General features: G+C 43.8%; 1 protein-coding gene across 6 annotated transcripts in view; it reads right to left on the bottom strand.

Moving 5' to 3' along the window:
* The window catches only part of POLR2D (RNA polymerase II subunit D), a 42349-nt gene that overhangs the window by 4587 nt on the left and 22521 nt on the right, over positions 1 to 15241 (bottom strand). For 2 of the 6 annotated variants that reach the window (XM_084892036.1, XM_084892038.1), the window contains one exon: positions 6012 to 6346. In XM_084892036.1, coding sequence (XP_084748162.1) covers positions 6268 to 6346 — 79 coding nt within the window. In that variant the 3' untranslated portion in view covers positions 6012 to 6267. Of the gene's footprint in view, positions 1 to 294; positions 3314 to 6011; positions 6347 to 15241 lie in introns of those variants that run through there. The other 4 variants (XR_014795711.1, XR_014795712.1, XR_014795710.1 and 1 more) reach the window with 4 other exon arrangements.

Genomic DNA, 15241 nt, shown 5'->3' with positions numbered 1-15241 from the left:
CTTATCCATCTTTTCTAGGAAATTCTTGAAAAACCTTATAAGCGTAGATTTGAACTCTATATCCAGACGCTTTTTGTCCTCCATTTCTTTCGTTTGTGATCTATTTTGTTGTCGCATTTCACAGTTACAGATGGGACGGGGTTTCAGGGTGGAGCCTGCAGCTTTGGCTTCCGTCAGCCCCGCCCTAAGCGGGTCCTTCAGTGCTCGCTGCCGGCGCCTCTGAGAGAAAGGTGCCCTCGATTTTCGCCTGCTGCCAAACAGTCTATGCTCTCCCACAATGAGCCTGGTATTGGGGTTCAGTTCAGTTGGAAGTGGAGTTGGAAGTGGCGTTCACAGCAGTCTGGAGCCCCAGTCTCCTTCCCGTCAGGGCAATCCCGCGGCACAGCCGACCGTCCCTTCTCTGGGGGCAGAGTGCGCGCCTCCGGGACCTCCTTTCTCCGCTACCCCGGGGTTCTGCCTTACAGCCCAGCTCCCTATGGCTGAGCCTGAGTCCCCGGGGTCTGGCCTAGAACTGGGGTTCAGAGCAGTCGGGGGCCCAGCACAGTCGGAGTGTTTATCTCCTTCCCGCTAGGGAACGCCCGCCAGGCACTCGGCCTCCCTCCTCTCCGGCTCCGTCCTCTCCGCGCGCCGCGTCTCTGTACCTTGGGCTTTTCCAGCTCCTCCGCGCCTCCTTCTGGTTTTCTCCTTACTTCTCGCTGTAGAATTTCCAGTCAGTCAACCTTCCTGTAGTTCTGGGCAATGTCCGTTTTATATTTTAGTTGTATTTTATTGAAATTGTTGTGTGCGGCTGCGGCTAGGTGTTCACCTGGGCGCAGCCATCTTGGATCCCTCCTGCCCTTGGCATTTTAATTATGATGTGTCTTGGTGTGGTTCTTTTTGGATTCCTTTTGTTTGGGATTCTGTGTTCTTAGACTTGTAAGTCTATTTCTTTCACCAGGTGGGGGAAGTTTTCAGCCATTATTTCTTCAAATAGGTTTTCAGTATCTTGTTCTTTTTTTCTGGCACCCCCATAATTCTGATGTTGGTATGCTTCAAGTTGTCGCAGAGGCTTCTTACACTATCTTCAAATTTTTTGATTTTTTTCTTTTTGCTTTTCGGGCTAAGTGATTTTTGCATCTTTGTATTACAAATCTTTGATTTGATTCTTGCATTCCTCTAGTTTGCTTTTGGGTGCTGGATAATATTTTTTATTTCAGTCAGTATATGTTCAATTTCTAGTTGGTCCTTTTCCATATCCACAAGGGTCTCACTAAACTTATCGGCCTTTTCTAGGAAATTCTGAAAAACCCTATAACCGTGGTTTTGAACTCTGTTTTGTTTTCCTCCATTTCTTTTGTTTGTGATCTGTTTTGTCTGTCTCCGCATTTTCACTGATTCCCTGAGTTGGTAGGGTAGCTTTGTGTGCTAGGTGTCTTATATGGCCTGGTGGGTCAGCTTCCCCAGTTACCTGAGGTAGACACTCTTGGTGCATCCCCCCCCCCCCCTTTTTCTCTCCGTGTGTGTGTGTTTTAATTAATTGTTTGCAGAATGCCGGACAGAGAGGAGGTTTTCTGGGGAGAAGTCAGCTGTGTGGAAGCTCGGAAGGCGGCATGATTTTCCTTTAGATAAAAGCTACACACGGGAACCCGTGGGGTTTTGGGGGACCCCCTGCCCCCCATATCAGGGTGAGGGAGGGGGCGTCAGTGCTCGTGATCGGAGAGGGTCTTGTCTTAGGTCCGCGCCCAGGGTTGCCAAGATCAGCTGGGGGGACGGGAGGGTGTCTGGTCGGCTGGGGGGCTTTGGGGCCCGGTTTGGCGGTACAGCATGGGAATGGGGGCTATCAGTGGTCGTGATCAGAGAAGGTCTCATCCTAGGTCACCGCCAGGGGCTGCCATGATCCGGCTGGGGGGACGGGGGTGTCTGGTCAGATGGGGGGGGAGGCCGTGGCAAGTTTGGGGGTACAGGGTGGGAACTAGAGGCATCTGGTCGTGATCGGAGAGGGTCTCGTCCTAGGTCCCCGCCTGGGACTGCCATGATTGGGCCGGAGGGATGGGGGTGACTGGTCAGATCGGGGCCCAGTTTGGGGGTACAGGGCGGGAACAGGGGTGTTAGTGGTTGTGATCAGAGAGGGTCTCGTCCTAGGCCCTGCCTGGGGCTGCCATGATTGGGCCGGAGGGACGGGGGGTGTCTGGTCAGCTGGGGAGGCCCCCAGACCCCAAAGCCCGGTTTGGGGGTACAGAGGGGGAACGGGGGTGTCAGTGGTTGTGATCAGAGAGGGTCTCGTCGTAGACTCCCTCCTGGCACTGCTGTGATCCGGCTGGGGGGACGGGGGAGTCTGGTCGGCCAGGGGATTCGGGGGGCCCCGGGGCCGGCGTGGGGGCAGCGTGGGAACGGGGGCCTAGAGGACCTTCATGAACTCGTCGCAGAGCACCGGCACGAAGGTGCCGCCCAGGCCCCGCAGCACGCTGGACCGGCCCCCTGGGAGAAGGCGCCGCCCTCGCCCGGAAGACCTTGCGCCGCAGTCGATGATGTCGGCTCCTTTGCGCCCTGACTGCACCACCATCCGCCGCCTCACGGTGTCGAAGGGTGGACCGCTGGGCGGCCCCCGGCCGATGGAGACGGGGCGCTCTTGGGTCCGGGAGCATGCCTTTGTGTGTGGTGCCGCCGAAGCAGGTGGCGCGGTGGGTGACGATGCCCTGCTCGGCCGGTGAAGCCGGTACAGGCCCGGACGCCGCCCGAGCGGGTCACCGGCACCAGGCGGTCCCCGAGACCCTGAACTGCCCTCGCACGTCCGTGGCGAGGCGGGTGCGGGCGAAGTCCAGCGGGCACAGGAAGCAGAGCGACGTGGCGCCCGCCGCGCCAGAACTGCGTGTGCTTGTCCTTGAGGGCGAAGCGGAGGGCCTGCGTGGGGAAGCAGCGGATCACGCTGGCCAGGCTGCCCCACAGAAGCTCAGCGCGCCTGCCCCTTGGGGATGCGCATGATGCCCCTGTCCTGCTTGTCCGCCGTGGTCTGCGGGCTGGCGCGCTGCACCTGCAGCAGCAGCTTGACCCTCTCGATCGGGGCCACCGTCTTGGAGATGGTGGCGGCGACGCACCTGGTCAGGAAGTCCTTGGCGAAGGAGATGGTCTGTTCCGTTATGGTTTCGGGGAGCGGAGTGGATTCTCGCGGAGCAGCCGTGTGGGCGCCGCCGGGACCGAAAATCTCTAGTTAAGTCGATTGTTGTGGATATCACTGGGAGGAGTTGACCATCAGACCAACTGGCTGTGAGGATCAGCTTTGTTTTTGCCGGGAGACAGCCTTGTTCATCAAATACATACCTACCAACAAGTGAATCTAAAAATCAAGAGAATAAAAAAAAAAATCTGAAGAACAGAATGGACTGGTGAATATAATAGAATCAGGGACATAGAAAGGGAGTGGACTGACAATTCTCAGGGGGAAGGGGGGTCTGGGGGGTGTGGGAAGAGATTGGACAAAAATCTTACACCTATGGATGAAGACAGTGGCAGGGGGTAAGGGCATGGGGTGGTGGGGAATCAGGTGGAGGGGAGATATGGGAAAACCTGTAATAATCTGAAGAAAAGTTTATTATATTTTTAAAAAAAAGTAATTCTGGAGACTTTAGGAATAAGCAATTTGGTTTCCTAGTCTGATACCAGTACAATTTGATATGTTACCAAATTCTTGCACTACTTTCTATGAAGCAAGCTGATTTATCACCTATTCCTGTTCATCTACTGAACATAATAACAGCCAACATTTACTGGAACAAAAAATATATGATATTAATGGGTTGCTTTTAATATTTCTCATTTGATATTCTCAAAATTTAGTGCACACAAATATTATTTTCCACATTTCACAACTGAGAACACTGGTCAGTCTAAAAGAAGTGAAGTTGTCTAAAGATGAACACATTACTTCAATTTTTATAAGTTGAAGAGTTGTCATTTGTTTCATATATATATATATATATATATATATATATATATATATATATATTTACTTTTAGAGGTAAAGGGAGTCGGAGGGAAAGACAGAAACATCCATCAGCCACCTCCTGCACGCCTCCTGCTGAGAATCCACCAGCAAGCTCTGGGTGCAGGTGATGACAACCACTCACCCACATCAGTCAGGCTGTCATTCCCTTTAAACATTAATAAGAATACTGGTGACAAAACCACGTCATTTAAGAATTTATAAAAATAAACACATTTTATTTTTGTCTAAGCAGCTAATATAAAACTATCTTGGCCTTTAAAACCAACTTTGTTCTTTCCTCAAGCTCTTTTTTTTTAAATTAAATATATTTTATTGACTTTTTACAGAGAGGAAGGGAGAGGGATAGAGAGTTAAAAACATCGATGAGAAAGAAACATCAATCAGCTGCTTTTGACTGGAATCGAACCTGGGACCTTTCAGTCTGCAGGCCGACGCACTATTCATTGAGCCAAACCTGTTAGGGCTCCTCAACCTCTTTTTTAAAAAAATATTTTCATTGATTTCATAGAGAAGAGAAAGGGAGAGAGAGAAACCTCTGTGACGAGAGAGACGCGTAGATGTTTCTATGTGCTCTTGACTGGAATTGAACCCGGGACTCTTCAGTCCGCTGGCCAACACTCTACCTTAGGGGTGTCGAACTCAATCAGAGAAGGGGCCAAAATCTAAAATCCAGCCTAAATCGCGGGCCGAATGGTTTACTGAACAGTCATAAACTGACAATGTCATAAACTGACAGCGGAGTGCAGTGATGACAGCGCGGTGCCGGCCACATTGCAAGGCCTGGCGGGCTGGATTTGGCCCGCGGGCCTTGTGTTTGACACATGTGCTCTACCTACTGAGACAAAACAGCTAGGGCCTCAACCTCTTCTTTGGATCATGAATTCATTTCAAGCCAACAACAAAAAAATCCCAAATTGTGAAGACACCAGGCATATTTCCCTTCATAAAAATCAAAGCTAAAATGTTTAGCTCTTAGAAAGGTTTCACTGCAGTGTTTCAGGAAGGGGCAAACTCTGTGCTTCCAGAATACCGCTTCAGCAAACATCTGTGGCCAAAACCCAGCAGAGGTTTGGATGGTTGCACAGACAAAGGATTTCAAAGTGTTGCCCTAGCCAGTTTGGCTTAGTGGATAAAGCATTGGTCTATGGACCAAAGGGTTCCAGGTTTGATTCCAGTTAAGGGCATGTACCTCAGTTGCAGAATACTCCATGGTCCAGGCCTTGGTCAGGGCATGTGCAGGAGGCAATCCAATATAGATGTTTCTCTCATATCAATATTTCTGCCTTTCTCTCTCTCTGAAAATCAGTGGAAAAATATTCTCGGGTGAGGATTAAAAAAACAAAAACAAGCCGGGACCAGTTTGGCTCAGTGGATAGAGCATCGGCCTGCGGACTGAAAGGTCCCAGGTTCGATTCCGGGCAGGGGCATGTGCCTTGGTTGTGGGCACATCCCGAGTGGGGGGTGTGCAGGAGGTAGCTGATCGATGATTCTCTCTCATTGATGTTTCTAACTCCCTATCCCTCTCTCTTCCTTTCTGTGAAAAATCAATAAAATATATTTAAAAAACAAAAAACAAAAAAAAACAAAAAAAGTGTTGAGACCTTCATGTCTGGCATGAAGAAAAAACATCTTAGTTTAGGAGTGAAAAATTAAGTACATTAGGATCACTTAGTCCAAAACTACATTCTGCAACAGTGTAAGAAAAAAGGCAAAGTGCTGTCTACCTCAAGTCTACAGGCTCCACTCACTCAGCAGTGATCCTCTGACATAACTGCTTTCCCTCGTGAGCTTCCTCCTGTCTCCGGGTTAAGCACAAAAATGTCAAGGCTCTCTCTGGTAATCAACACAACCATCCTATCTTCAAGAATTTCAAACATTGATACAGGTCTGGCTTAATTCTTCCTTGTGTATTTAGGTAAGACTGTTGTTTACCATTCCAGCTTTATATGTTTCACAAACTATAAAGACATCGAAACTAAAACATGAACTACGAGGAATAAAAAATAACACAGGGCCAAAACCCTCGGTATGAGGTAGACAACAGCATGGTTTATAAGCAATCACCCCCTCACCCTCTCCAGGGGGAGCTCAGGCAGCCAGCAAGCAGCACAGCAAGGTCTCTCCAAGACTCTATGGTCGTCATGATCTAACAGCCAAGTCTGAAACAGCAACCCAAACCAAGACCCAGCGGTGCTGCTGTCCCCGTGTCCCGTGTCGCCTGGGGGAGTTTCCGGTCCTGGGAGACGTGCCACGCGGGGGCGCCCTTGGCAGCACGGTGCTGGAGGTCAGTACTGGAAGCTGCGCTTGGTCTGGATGTCGTCGAGGATCTGCTGCAGCTCCTCGTCTTCAAATCGCCCCTCCAGGCTGCAAGGACACAGCAGCAATGAGTGTCTCAGCGGCTGACAATGTGCCCACACTCACGTTAACTCAAGCCAGTATTTATCCAAGTTGCCCACCTCTCCATTTATCCCTAAAAACCGACACTTTTACCTTTCCATCTTAATTTCTTGCCATCCTTTTAAAAAACATTTTGAAGTGTTTAAAACATATTAAAGGTATAGGAAATAAGGTAACCTTCATAGTTACCCTTAATTGATTTAGATTTCTTTAATAAACACAACAGGAAAAAACTGATGACTGCATACTTGTCCATCCCAAAACCTTCCTCTCCTTCCCCAGAAGTGACTACTGTCCTGCATTTGGCATTTATCATGCCGATAAATATTTTTGTGCTAACAATATGTACATGTAAATACACCTATAAGAAATATCAGCACTGTAAACTTTGTAAGAAAAATCATCATACTGCACTTATCTTTCTGAAACTTTCTGGCTCAAAATTCATTCTGGCATGTGGTGGCATTATTTCATGTTGTTCTAGTTCATTCATTTTTTTACTGCCATATAACACATGACGTATAGTCATATGATGATGTATTTGTAGTCTCTTTTTTTTAATCTCTATTATTGAAAGTATTACATATGTCCCCTTTTTCCCACCATTGACCCCTTCTAACCGTCCTCCATCTCCTGCCCCAGGACTAAACCACCCTATTGTCCGTGTCCATGGGTTGTGCATACATTTTTGGTTGAAAACTTCTCACACACCTTCTCCTCCATGCCATCTCTCTAAGGTTCTATAGTCTGTTCTATGCTTCTATATCCCGGGATCTATTTTGTTCATCACTTTATTTTGTTTGTTAGATTCTACATGAGTGAGATCATATGGTACTTGTCTTTCTCTGACTGTCTTATTTTGCTTAGTGTAATACTCTCCTGGTCCCTCCATGCTGTCTCAAAATGTAAGAGATCCTTCTTTTTTACTGCTGCATAATACTAGGTATACCAGTTAATAATGCGGATTTTTTTTTATAAATGGAATTACACATATATTCATATATATGCAATTTGATATGTACGCTGTTTTGTTGTATTGACAACAAGCTTCAAAATTCATATGCCGCCCTGACCGGTCTGGCTCAGTGGATAGAGCATTGGCCTGTGGACTCAAGGGTCCAAGGTTCGATTCCAGTCAAGGGCATGTACCTTGGTTGCAGGCATATACCCAGTAGGGAGTATGTAGGAGGCAGCTGATTGATGTTTCTCTTTCACTGATGTTTCTAACACTCTATCCCTCTTCCCTTCCTCTCTGTAAAAAAAAATCAATAAAATAGGAAGAGAAACCAAGATGGCGGCCAAGGTAAGCAACGAAGCTGCAGCCTCACACAACAATTTCAAAACAACAACTAAAAGAGAACAGACTTCATCCAAAACCACAGGAACGCTGGCTGAATGGGAAATCTACAACAAGAAAGAAGAAGAGAGGCTCACAGAGAAGGTAACCCGGCGTAGACACAGCTGATACTCACATCCAATTGGCCTGGAGGTCAATTGCTCCCAGTGATACCAACAACAATCAAGACTTGTTGAAACTGGTTTGGCTCAGTGGACAGAGCGTCAGTCTGTGGACTGAGGGGTCCCGGGTTCAATTCCGGACAAGGGCACGTACATTGGTTGCAGGCACATCCCCAGAAGGGGGTGTGCAGGAGGCAGCTGGTCGAAGATATTCTCTAGCTCTCTCCCTTCCTCTCTGTGAAAAATAATTTTTTAAAAGAGAGAGAGACTTAACTACAATAAGGCTGTATGCGCAGTCCACAAAGGGGAGCACCAAGAGTGTCTACCTCAGGTAACTGGGGAGGCTGACTCACCAGGCCTTATAGTACACCAAACACACAAAGCCACCCTATCAACTCAGGGAAGCAGCAAAAATGAGGAGACAGGAAATAGATCTCAATAGAAAGAAGTGGAGGAGAATAAAAGATTGATTATAGAGTTCAAAACAATAATTATAAGGTTTTTCAAGAATTTCCTAGAAAAGGCCAATAAATTTAACGAGACCCTTGAGGAAATGAAACAGGTCCAACATGAAATTAAACTTACACTGACTGAAATAAAATATATTATACAGCCATAACCGGTTTGGCTCAGTGGTAGAGGGTTGGTCTGCGGACTGAAAGGTCCCAGGTTCGATTCCGGTCAAGGGCATGTACATCGGTTGCGGGCACATCCCCGGTAGGGGGTGTGCAAGAGGCAGCTGGTCAATGTTTCTCTCTCATCGACGTTTCTAGCTCTCTATCTCTCTCCCTTCCTCTCTGTAAAAAATCAATAAAATATATTAAAAAAAAAATTATACAGAGACCCAACAGCAGACTAGAGCACATGTGTCAAACACAAGGCCCGCGGGCTAAATCCAGCCCGCCAGGCCTTGCAATGTGGCCGGCACCGCGCTGTCATCACTGCACTCCGCTGTCAGTTTATGACATTGTCAGTTTATGACTGTTCAGTAAACCATTCGGCACGCGATTTAGGCTGGATTTTAGATTTTGGCCCCTTCTCTGATTGAGTTCGACACCCCTAGACTAGAGGAATGCAAAATCAAGTCAAAGATTTGGAATACAAAGAGGCAAAGGACACTCCTCTGGAGAAACAAGAAGCGAAGAGAACCCAGAAAGTTGAAGATAGTGTCAGGAGCCTCTGGGATAACTTCAATTGTACCAACATCAGACTTATGGGGGTGCCAGAGGAAGAGAGAGTGCAAGATACTGAAAACCTATTTGAAGAAATAATGACTGAAAACTTTCCCACCTGGTGAAAGAAATAGACTTTCAAGTCCAGGAAGCGCACATAATCCCAAACAACAGGAATCCAAAGAGGACCACACCAAGACACATCATAATTAAAATGCCAAGGGCAAAAGACAAAGAGAATCTTGAAAGCAGCAAGAGAAAAGCAGTTAGTTACCTATAAGGGAGCACCCATAAAATTGTCAGCTGATTTCTCAACAGAAACTATGCAGGCCAGATGGGATTGGCAAGAAATATTCAAAGTGAGGAATAGTTGCCGGGACCGGTTTCGCTCAATGGATAGAGCGTCGGCTTGGGGACTGAAGGGTCCCGGGTTCGATTCCGGTCAAGGGCATGTACCTTGGTTGCGGGCATATCCCCAGTGGGGGGTGTGCAAGAGGCAGCTGATCGATGACTCTCTCTCATCGATGTTTCTAACTCTCTATCTCTCTCCCTTCCTCTCTGTGAAAAATCAATAAAAAATATATTAAAAAAACAAAAAAAAAACAAAAACAAAGTGAGGAATAGCAAGAACCTACAACCAAGATTACTCTACTCAGCAAAGTTATCATTCAGAATTGAATGTCAGCTAAAGAGATTCACAGGTAAGAAAAAGCTAAGGAGTTCATCAACATCAAACCAGTATTATATGAAATGCTGAAAGGTATTCTGTAAGAAGAGGAAGAAAAAGAAAAAAGATAAAAATTATGATCAACAAATACATATATATCAACAAGTGAATCTAAAAGTCAAGTGAATTAAAATCTAAGGAACAGAATAAACTGGTGAATATAATAGAATCAGGCGCAAAGAAAGGGAGTGGATTGATAATTATCAGGGAGAAAGGGGTGTGGGGGTGCAGGAAGAGACTAGATTAAAATCGTACACCTATGGATGAGGACACAATGGCGGGGGGAGGTAAGGGCAGAAGGTGGGGTAGAAACCAGGTGGAAGGGAGCTATGGGGGGAAAAAGGAGAAACAAATGTAATAATCTAAGCAATAAAGATTTATTAAATTTTAAAAAATCAATAAAATATATTAAAATGTACATAATAAAAAAACTTCATATGTCAAATTTTCTGAAGGTGTCAACATCACAGGTATTTTTATGCTTAAAAATTTCATGCCAAAAAGAAAAGAAAAAAAGCGTTTGCAGGAAGTTTTAATTCATTACTTTATTTTGAAGGAAAGTGCTGCTGAAAGTTATCATATACTTCGAAAAGCTTATGGTGAACATGCTCCATCTCAAGAAACTTTAAAAGTAATGATTTTGGCCGAAACCGGTTTGGCTCAGTGGTAGAGCGTCAGTCTGCGGACTGAAAGGTCCCGGGTTCGATTCTGGTCAAGGGCATGTACCTTGGTTGCGGGCACATCCCCAGTAGGGGGTGTGCAAGAGGTGATCGATGATTCTCTCTCATCGATGTTTCTAACTCTCTGTTCCTCTCTTTTTAACCATTTGTCTCGCGGAGTTTTAAAAAAGTCCCGATTTTTGGAAAGATTCTTTTAACTCTTTTGGACTTTTTAAAAACGCCATGGGACGTGGGACAAATTGTTAACAATTGGGACTGTCCCGCCAAAAGCAGGACATCTGGTCACCTTATTGTGTGCTCTTGCCTCCTTTGTCACATATTGAGCATAATGGCGTGGGTCAACTTCTGGGGTCTCTGTTGCATCCTAACGATCTACATGCCTATTCTTGTGCCAGTACCAGGTTGTTTTGATCACTGATGGCTTTGTACTATAACTTGACATCTGGCATTGTGATCCCTCCAGAATTGTTCTTTCTCAAGATTGTTGGGGATGTCCCGGTCTGTTTAGTCAGTGGACAGAGCATCAGCTGTGGACCAAAGGTTCCCCCGTTTGATTCCGGTCAAGGACATGTACCTTGGTTGCTGGCTTCTACCGGGCCAGAACCCTAGTAAGGGCTCATGCAGAGGCAACCAGCTGATATTGTTTCTCTCACATCACTATTTCTGTCTTCCCTCTCTAAAAATCAATGGAGAAATATCGGGGGGGGGGGGGGGGGGGGGGGAGGGGGTAGGGAGAGTTTAAAAATAAATAAATTTCCCTAACTGGTTTGGCTCAGTGATAGAGTGTTGGCCTGGGGACTGAAAAATTCCAGATTCAATTCCCATCAAGGCATATACCTTGGTTGTAGGCACATTCCCAGTAGGGAGTGTGTATGAGGCAGCTGATCGATGTTTCTCTCTCATCAGTGTTTCTAACTCTTTATCCCAATCTTTCTCTCTGTAAAAAAATCAATAAAATATATTTAATAATAAATAAATTTTAAAAAGATTGCTGGGGATACTCAGAATTATTTTTGGTTCCATATAAATTTTTGGACTATTTGTCCTAGATCTGTAAAATACGGTATTTGTAATTTAATTGGGATTGTATTGAATCTGTAGATTGCTTTGTGTAATATGGCCATTTTAATGATGTTAATTCTACCAATCCAAGAAGATGGTATATCATGGTATATTCTTCCAGTTGATATCTTCATCTTTTTTTCCAATGTCCTGTAGTTTTCTGTGTACAAGTATTTTATCATCTCCTTAATTTTTTCCTAAGTATGTTAATTTATTTGTTGCAATAATAAATGGGCTGTTTGTTTACATTCTCTTTCTGAGGATTCATTATTATTGTATAAAAATGCCATTGATTTGTGATGGTTGATTTTTCACCTGTTACATAGGTGAAACGATTTATTAAATCTAGTAGTTTCTTGATGGAGTCTTTAGGGTTATGTACAATATCATGGCATTGGCAAATGACAGTTTTACTTCCTCCTTTCCAGTTTGGAGGCATTTATTTCTTCTTGTCTGATCACAGTGGTTAGGGTTTCCAATACTATGTTGAATAGAAGTGGTGAAAACAGACATCCCGGTCTTGTTCCTGTTCTTAGGGTAAATGCATTAGTTTCTGCCCATAGAGCAGTGTTTCCCAAACTTTTGACATATGTGTACCCCTTCTATAATTTTTGTAATGCTGAGTACCCCTCGTACTCATGAGAATGTAGAATTAGGTGCAGCTAAGCATGGTGCAGTGTATATCCCCACCAAACTCCGGTGCAACGCGTACCCCCACCAAATTCTTCCCGTACCCCTGGGGGTACACGTACCACACTTTGGGAAACACTGCCATAGAGTATAAGATTCACAGTATGTTTGTCATATATGGCCTTCATCATGTTGAGATATGCACCCTCAATTCACATTTTGGAAAAAATGGCTGTTGGATTTTATTGAATATTTTTTCTGCATCTATTTATATAATCGTAAGATTTTTGCCTTTCAATTTGTTTATGTGATATATCACATTTATTGATTGTGAATATTGTTACCAACCTTGCTTCCTGGAATAAATCCAACTTGGTCATGGTGTATGATCATTATAATATATTGCTGGATCCTATTTGCTAATATTTTGTTGAGGATTTTAGCATTTATGTTCATGAAGGATATTGACCTGTAAATCTCTTTGTAGTCTATAACTGGTTTTGGAATTAGGTTAATGCTGGTCACATAAGAAGTACTTAGAAGTGTTCCTTCCTCCTTGATTTTTTTGAATAGTTTCAGCATAGATGTTAGTTCTTCTTTGAATGTTTGTTTAAACTCCCCTGGGAGCCAAAACCGGTTTGGCTCAGTGGATAGAGCATCAATCTGCGGACTGAAAGGTCCCAGGTTCAATTCTGGTCAAGGGCATGTACATTGGTTGTGGGCACATCCCCAGCAGGGGGTGTGCAAGAGGCAGCTGGTCAATGTTTCTCTCTCATGGATGTTTCTAGCTCTCTATCCCTCTCCCTTCCTCTCTGTAAAAAAAAAAAAAAAAAAAAAAAATCAATAAAATATATATATATATATTAAAAACAAACAAAAAATCTCCCCTGGGAAGCCATCACTTCTGATTTTTTTGTGGTCCTCTTTGTTTTTTGATGAAACCAGCTCTTGGTTTCATGTTTTTAAAAAGTCTCCATGTTATTTATTTCTCTTCTAATATTTATATTTATTATTTTTTTTAATGTCCTTCTTTCTACTTACTCTTATTTTGTCTTGTTCTCTTTCTAATAGTTTACATTGCAGGGTTACATAGTTTATTAGTAATTATTCTTGTTTTCTTGAGATAGGCCTGTAGTGCTATGAACTTCCCTCTCAGAGCTGCTTTTTCCGTGTCCCAGAGATTTTGAGTTGTTGTGTATTCATTTTAATTTGTTTCCAGGAAGTTTTGTATTTCATTGGTAACCTATTGATTGCTTATTAACATGCTATTTAACCTCCATGTGTTTGAATGTTGTTTTTACTGTAGTTTACTTTTAATTTAATTCCATTGTAGTCTGAGAAGATGCTTGATATGATTTCAATCTTCTTAAACTTGCAGTGGCCCATTTTGTGTCCTAACATGTGGTCTATCTTTGTGAATGACCCATGTGCTTGAGAAGAATGTATATTCTGTAGCTTTGAGATGAAATGTTCTATAAATGTCAATTAAATCTAACTGATTCAGTGTGTCCTTTAAAATCAGTTTCCTTGTTAATTTTTTGTAAGATCTATTCAGTGAAATCAGTGGACTGACTGTATTGTTGACAATCTCTCCCTTAAGGGCCTCCAGAAGTTTTTTTAGATATCGTGTGCTCCTATATTGGGTGCATATATGTTTACTAGAGTTATATCTTCCTGTTGGATTGATCACTTTAGTATTTAGTACTACGTAATGATCTTTGTTGTCTCTTGTGATGGCCTTCATTTTGAAGTCTATTTTGTCAGCTATGAGTACTGCTACCCCAACTTTTTTTCATTTCTATTTGCATGGAAAATTTTTTCCATCCCTTTACTCACGTTGTGTGAGTTCTTTGTTTTGAGGTGAGTCTCTTTTAGACATCATATAGTTGTGTCATTTTTTTTTATCCATCCAACTTCCCTATGTCTTTTGACTGAGTATTTAATCCGTTTATATTTAAGACTAGATGCCCCTTGGAGGAAGATTCCTGCAATAGGGCTTCCTGCTGCAGTCACTGCACCTGCTTTCCTCCCTTCTCCCCACCCTGCCTGCTTCCCTTCCTTCTCCCCAGCCCCACGTGCTTGCTTCTCCACAGTGCTTGGCTTCTTTCTACTCGTCTTCAGTCTTCACTCGGCCTGGACATGCAAATTAACTTCCATCTTGGTTGGGTTAATTTGCATACTCGCCCGATTGGCTTGTGGGCGTAGCGAAGGTGCGGTCAATTTGCATGTTTTTCTTTTATTAGGTAGGATTATCATTGACTTGAGCTCAGTGCAGGAAGTTTATGCATGGGTCAGATCCTTAATGGCTGCTGGCAGGGCCTCCCTTCTCCTAGCTGCCTGCCACCATTGCTGGCCGCAGTGGGCCAGCCAGGGGAGGAGCCATGGGCAGTTGGCTGGATGGTCCCACCCCCTGGTCGAATGAATAAATTGCATATTAGGCTTTTATTATATAAGATAGGTGCTCATTTATTGCAATTTTACTTCTATGTGCCTGTCTTTCTATTTATTCTTATTATTATAGCAGTACCGTTAGCATTTCTTGTAGTGCCGATTTGATGGTGACAAATTCCTTTAGCCTTTATTGCCAAGGAAGATCTTTATTTCACCATCTATTTCGAATGATAGCCTTGCTGGATATAGTAATTTTGATTTCAGATCCTTACTTTCTATTACTTTGAGTATTTCATGACATTCCCTTCTGGACTGTAGAGTTTCTGATGAGAAATTAGCTAACACCCTTATGGGAGCTCCTTTGTAAGTAACAAATTGCTTTCCTCTTGCTGACTAAGATTCTCTGTAGTTAATTTTTGGCATTTTAATTATGATGTGTCTGGGCATGGCCTGTTTGGATTCTAATAGCTTGGGACTCTTTTTCTGCCTCCTAACATGTAACTTGTGTGCATTTTCCTTCACCAGGTTAGGAAGTTTTCTGCCATTATTTCTTCAAATACCTTCTATGTCCCTTTCTCACTTTCTTCCCCTTCTTGCTCACTTATTATGCAAATATTGTTATGTTTCATGTTGTCCCACAGCTCCCTTAAACTAGCCTCTGTTTTTTTGTTTTGTTCTTTAATATATATATATATATATATATATATATATATATATATATATATATATTGTATTATTGATT

This window comes from Pipistrellus hanaki (assembly GCF_964339955.1).
Source record: "Pipistrellus hanaki genome assembly, chromosome: 8".
Taxonomy (NCBI): Eukaryota; Metazoa; Chordata; class Mammalia; order Chiroptera; family Vespertilionidae; genus Pipistrellus; species Pipistrellus hanaki.
The sequence above is the reverse complement of the archived record's forward strand: the minus strand, read 5'-3'. Positions and strand labels throughout refer to the sequence as shown.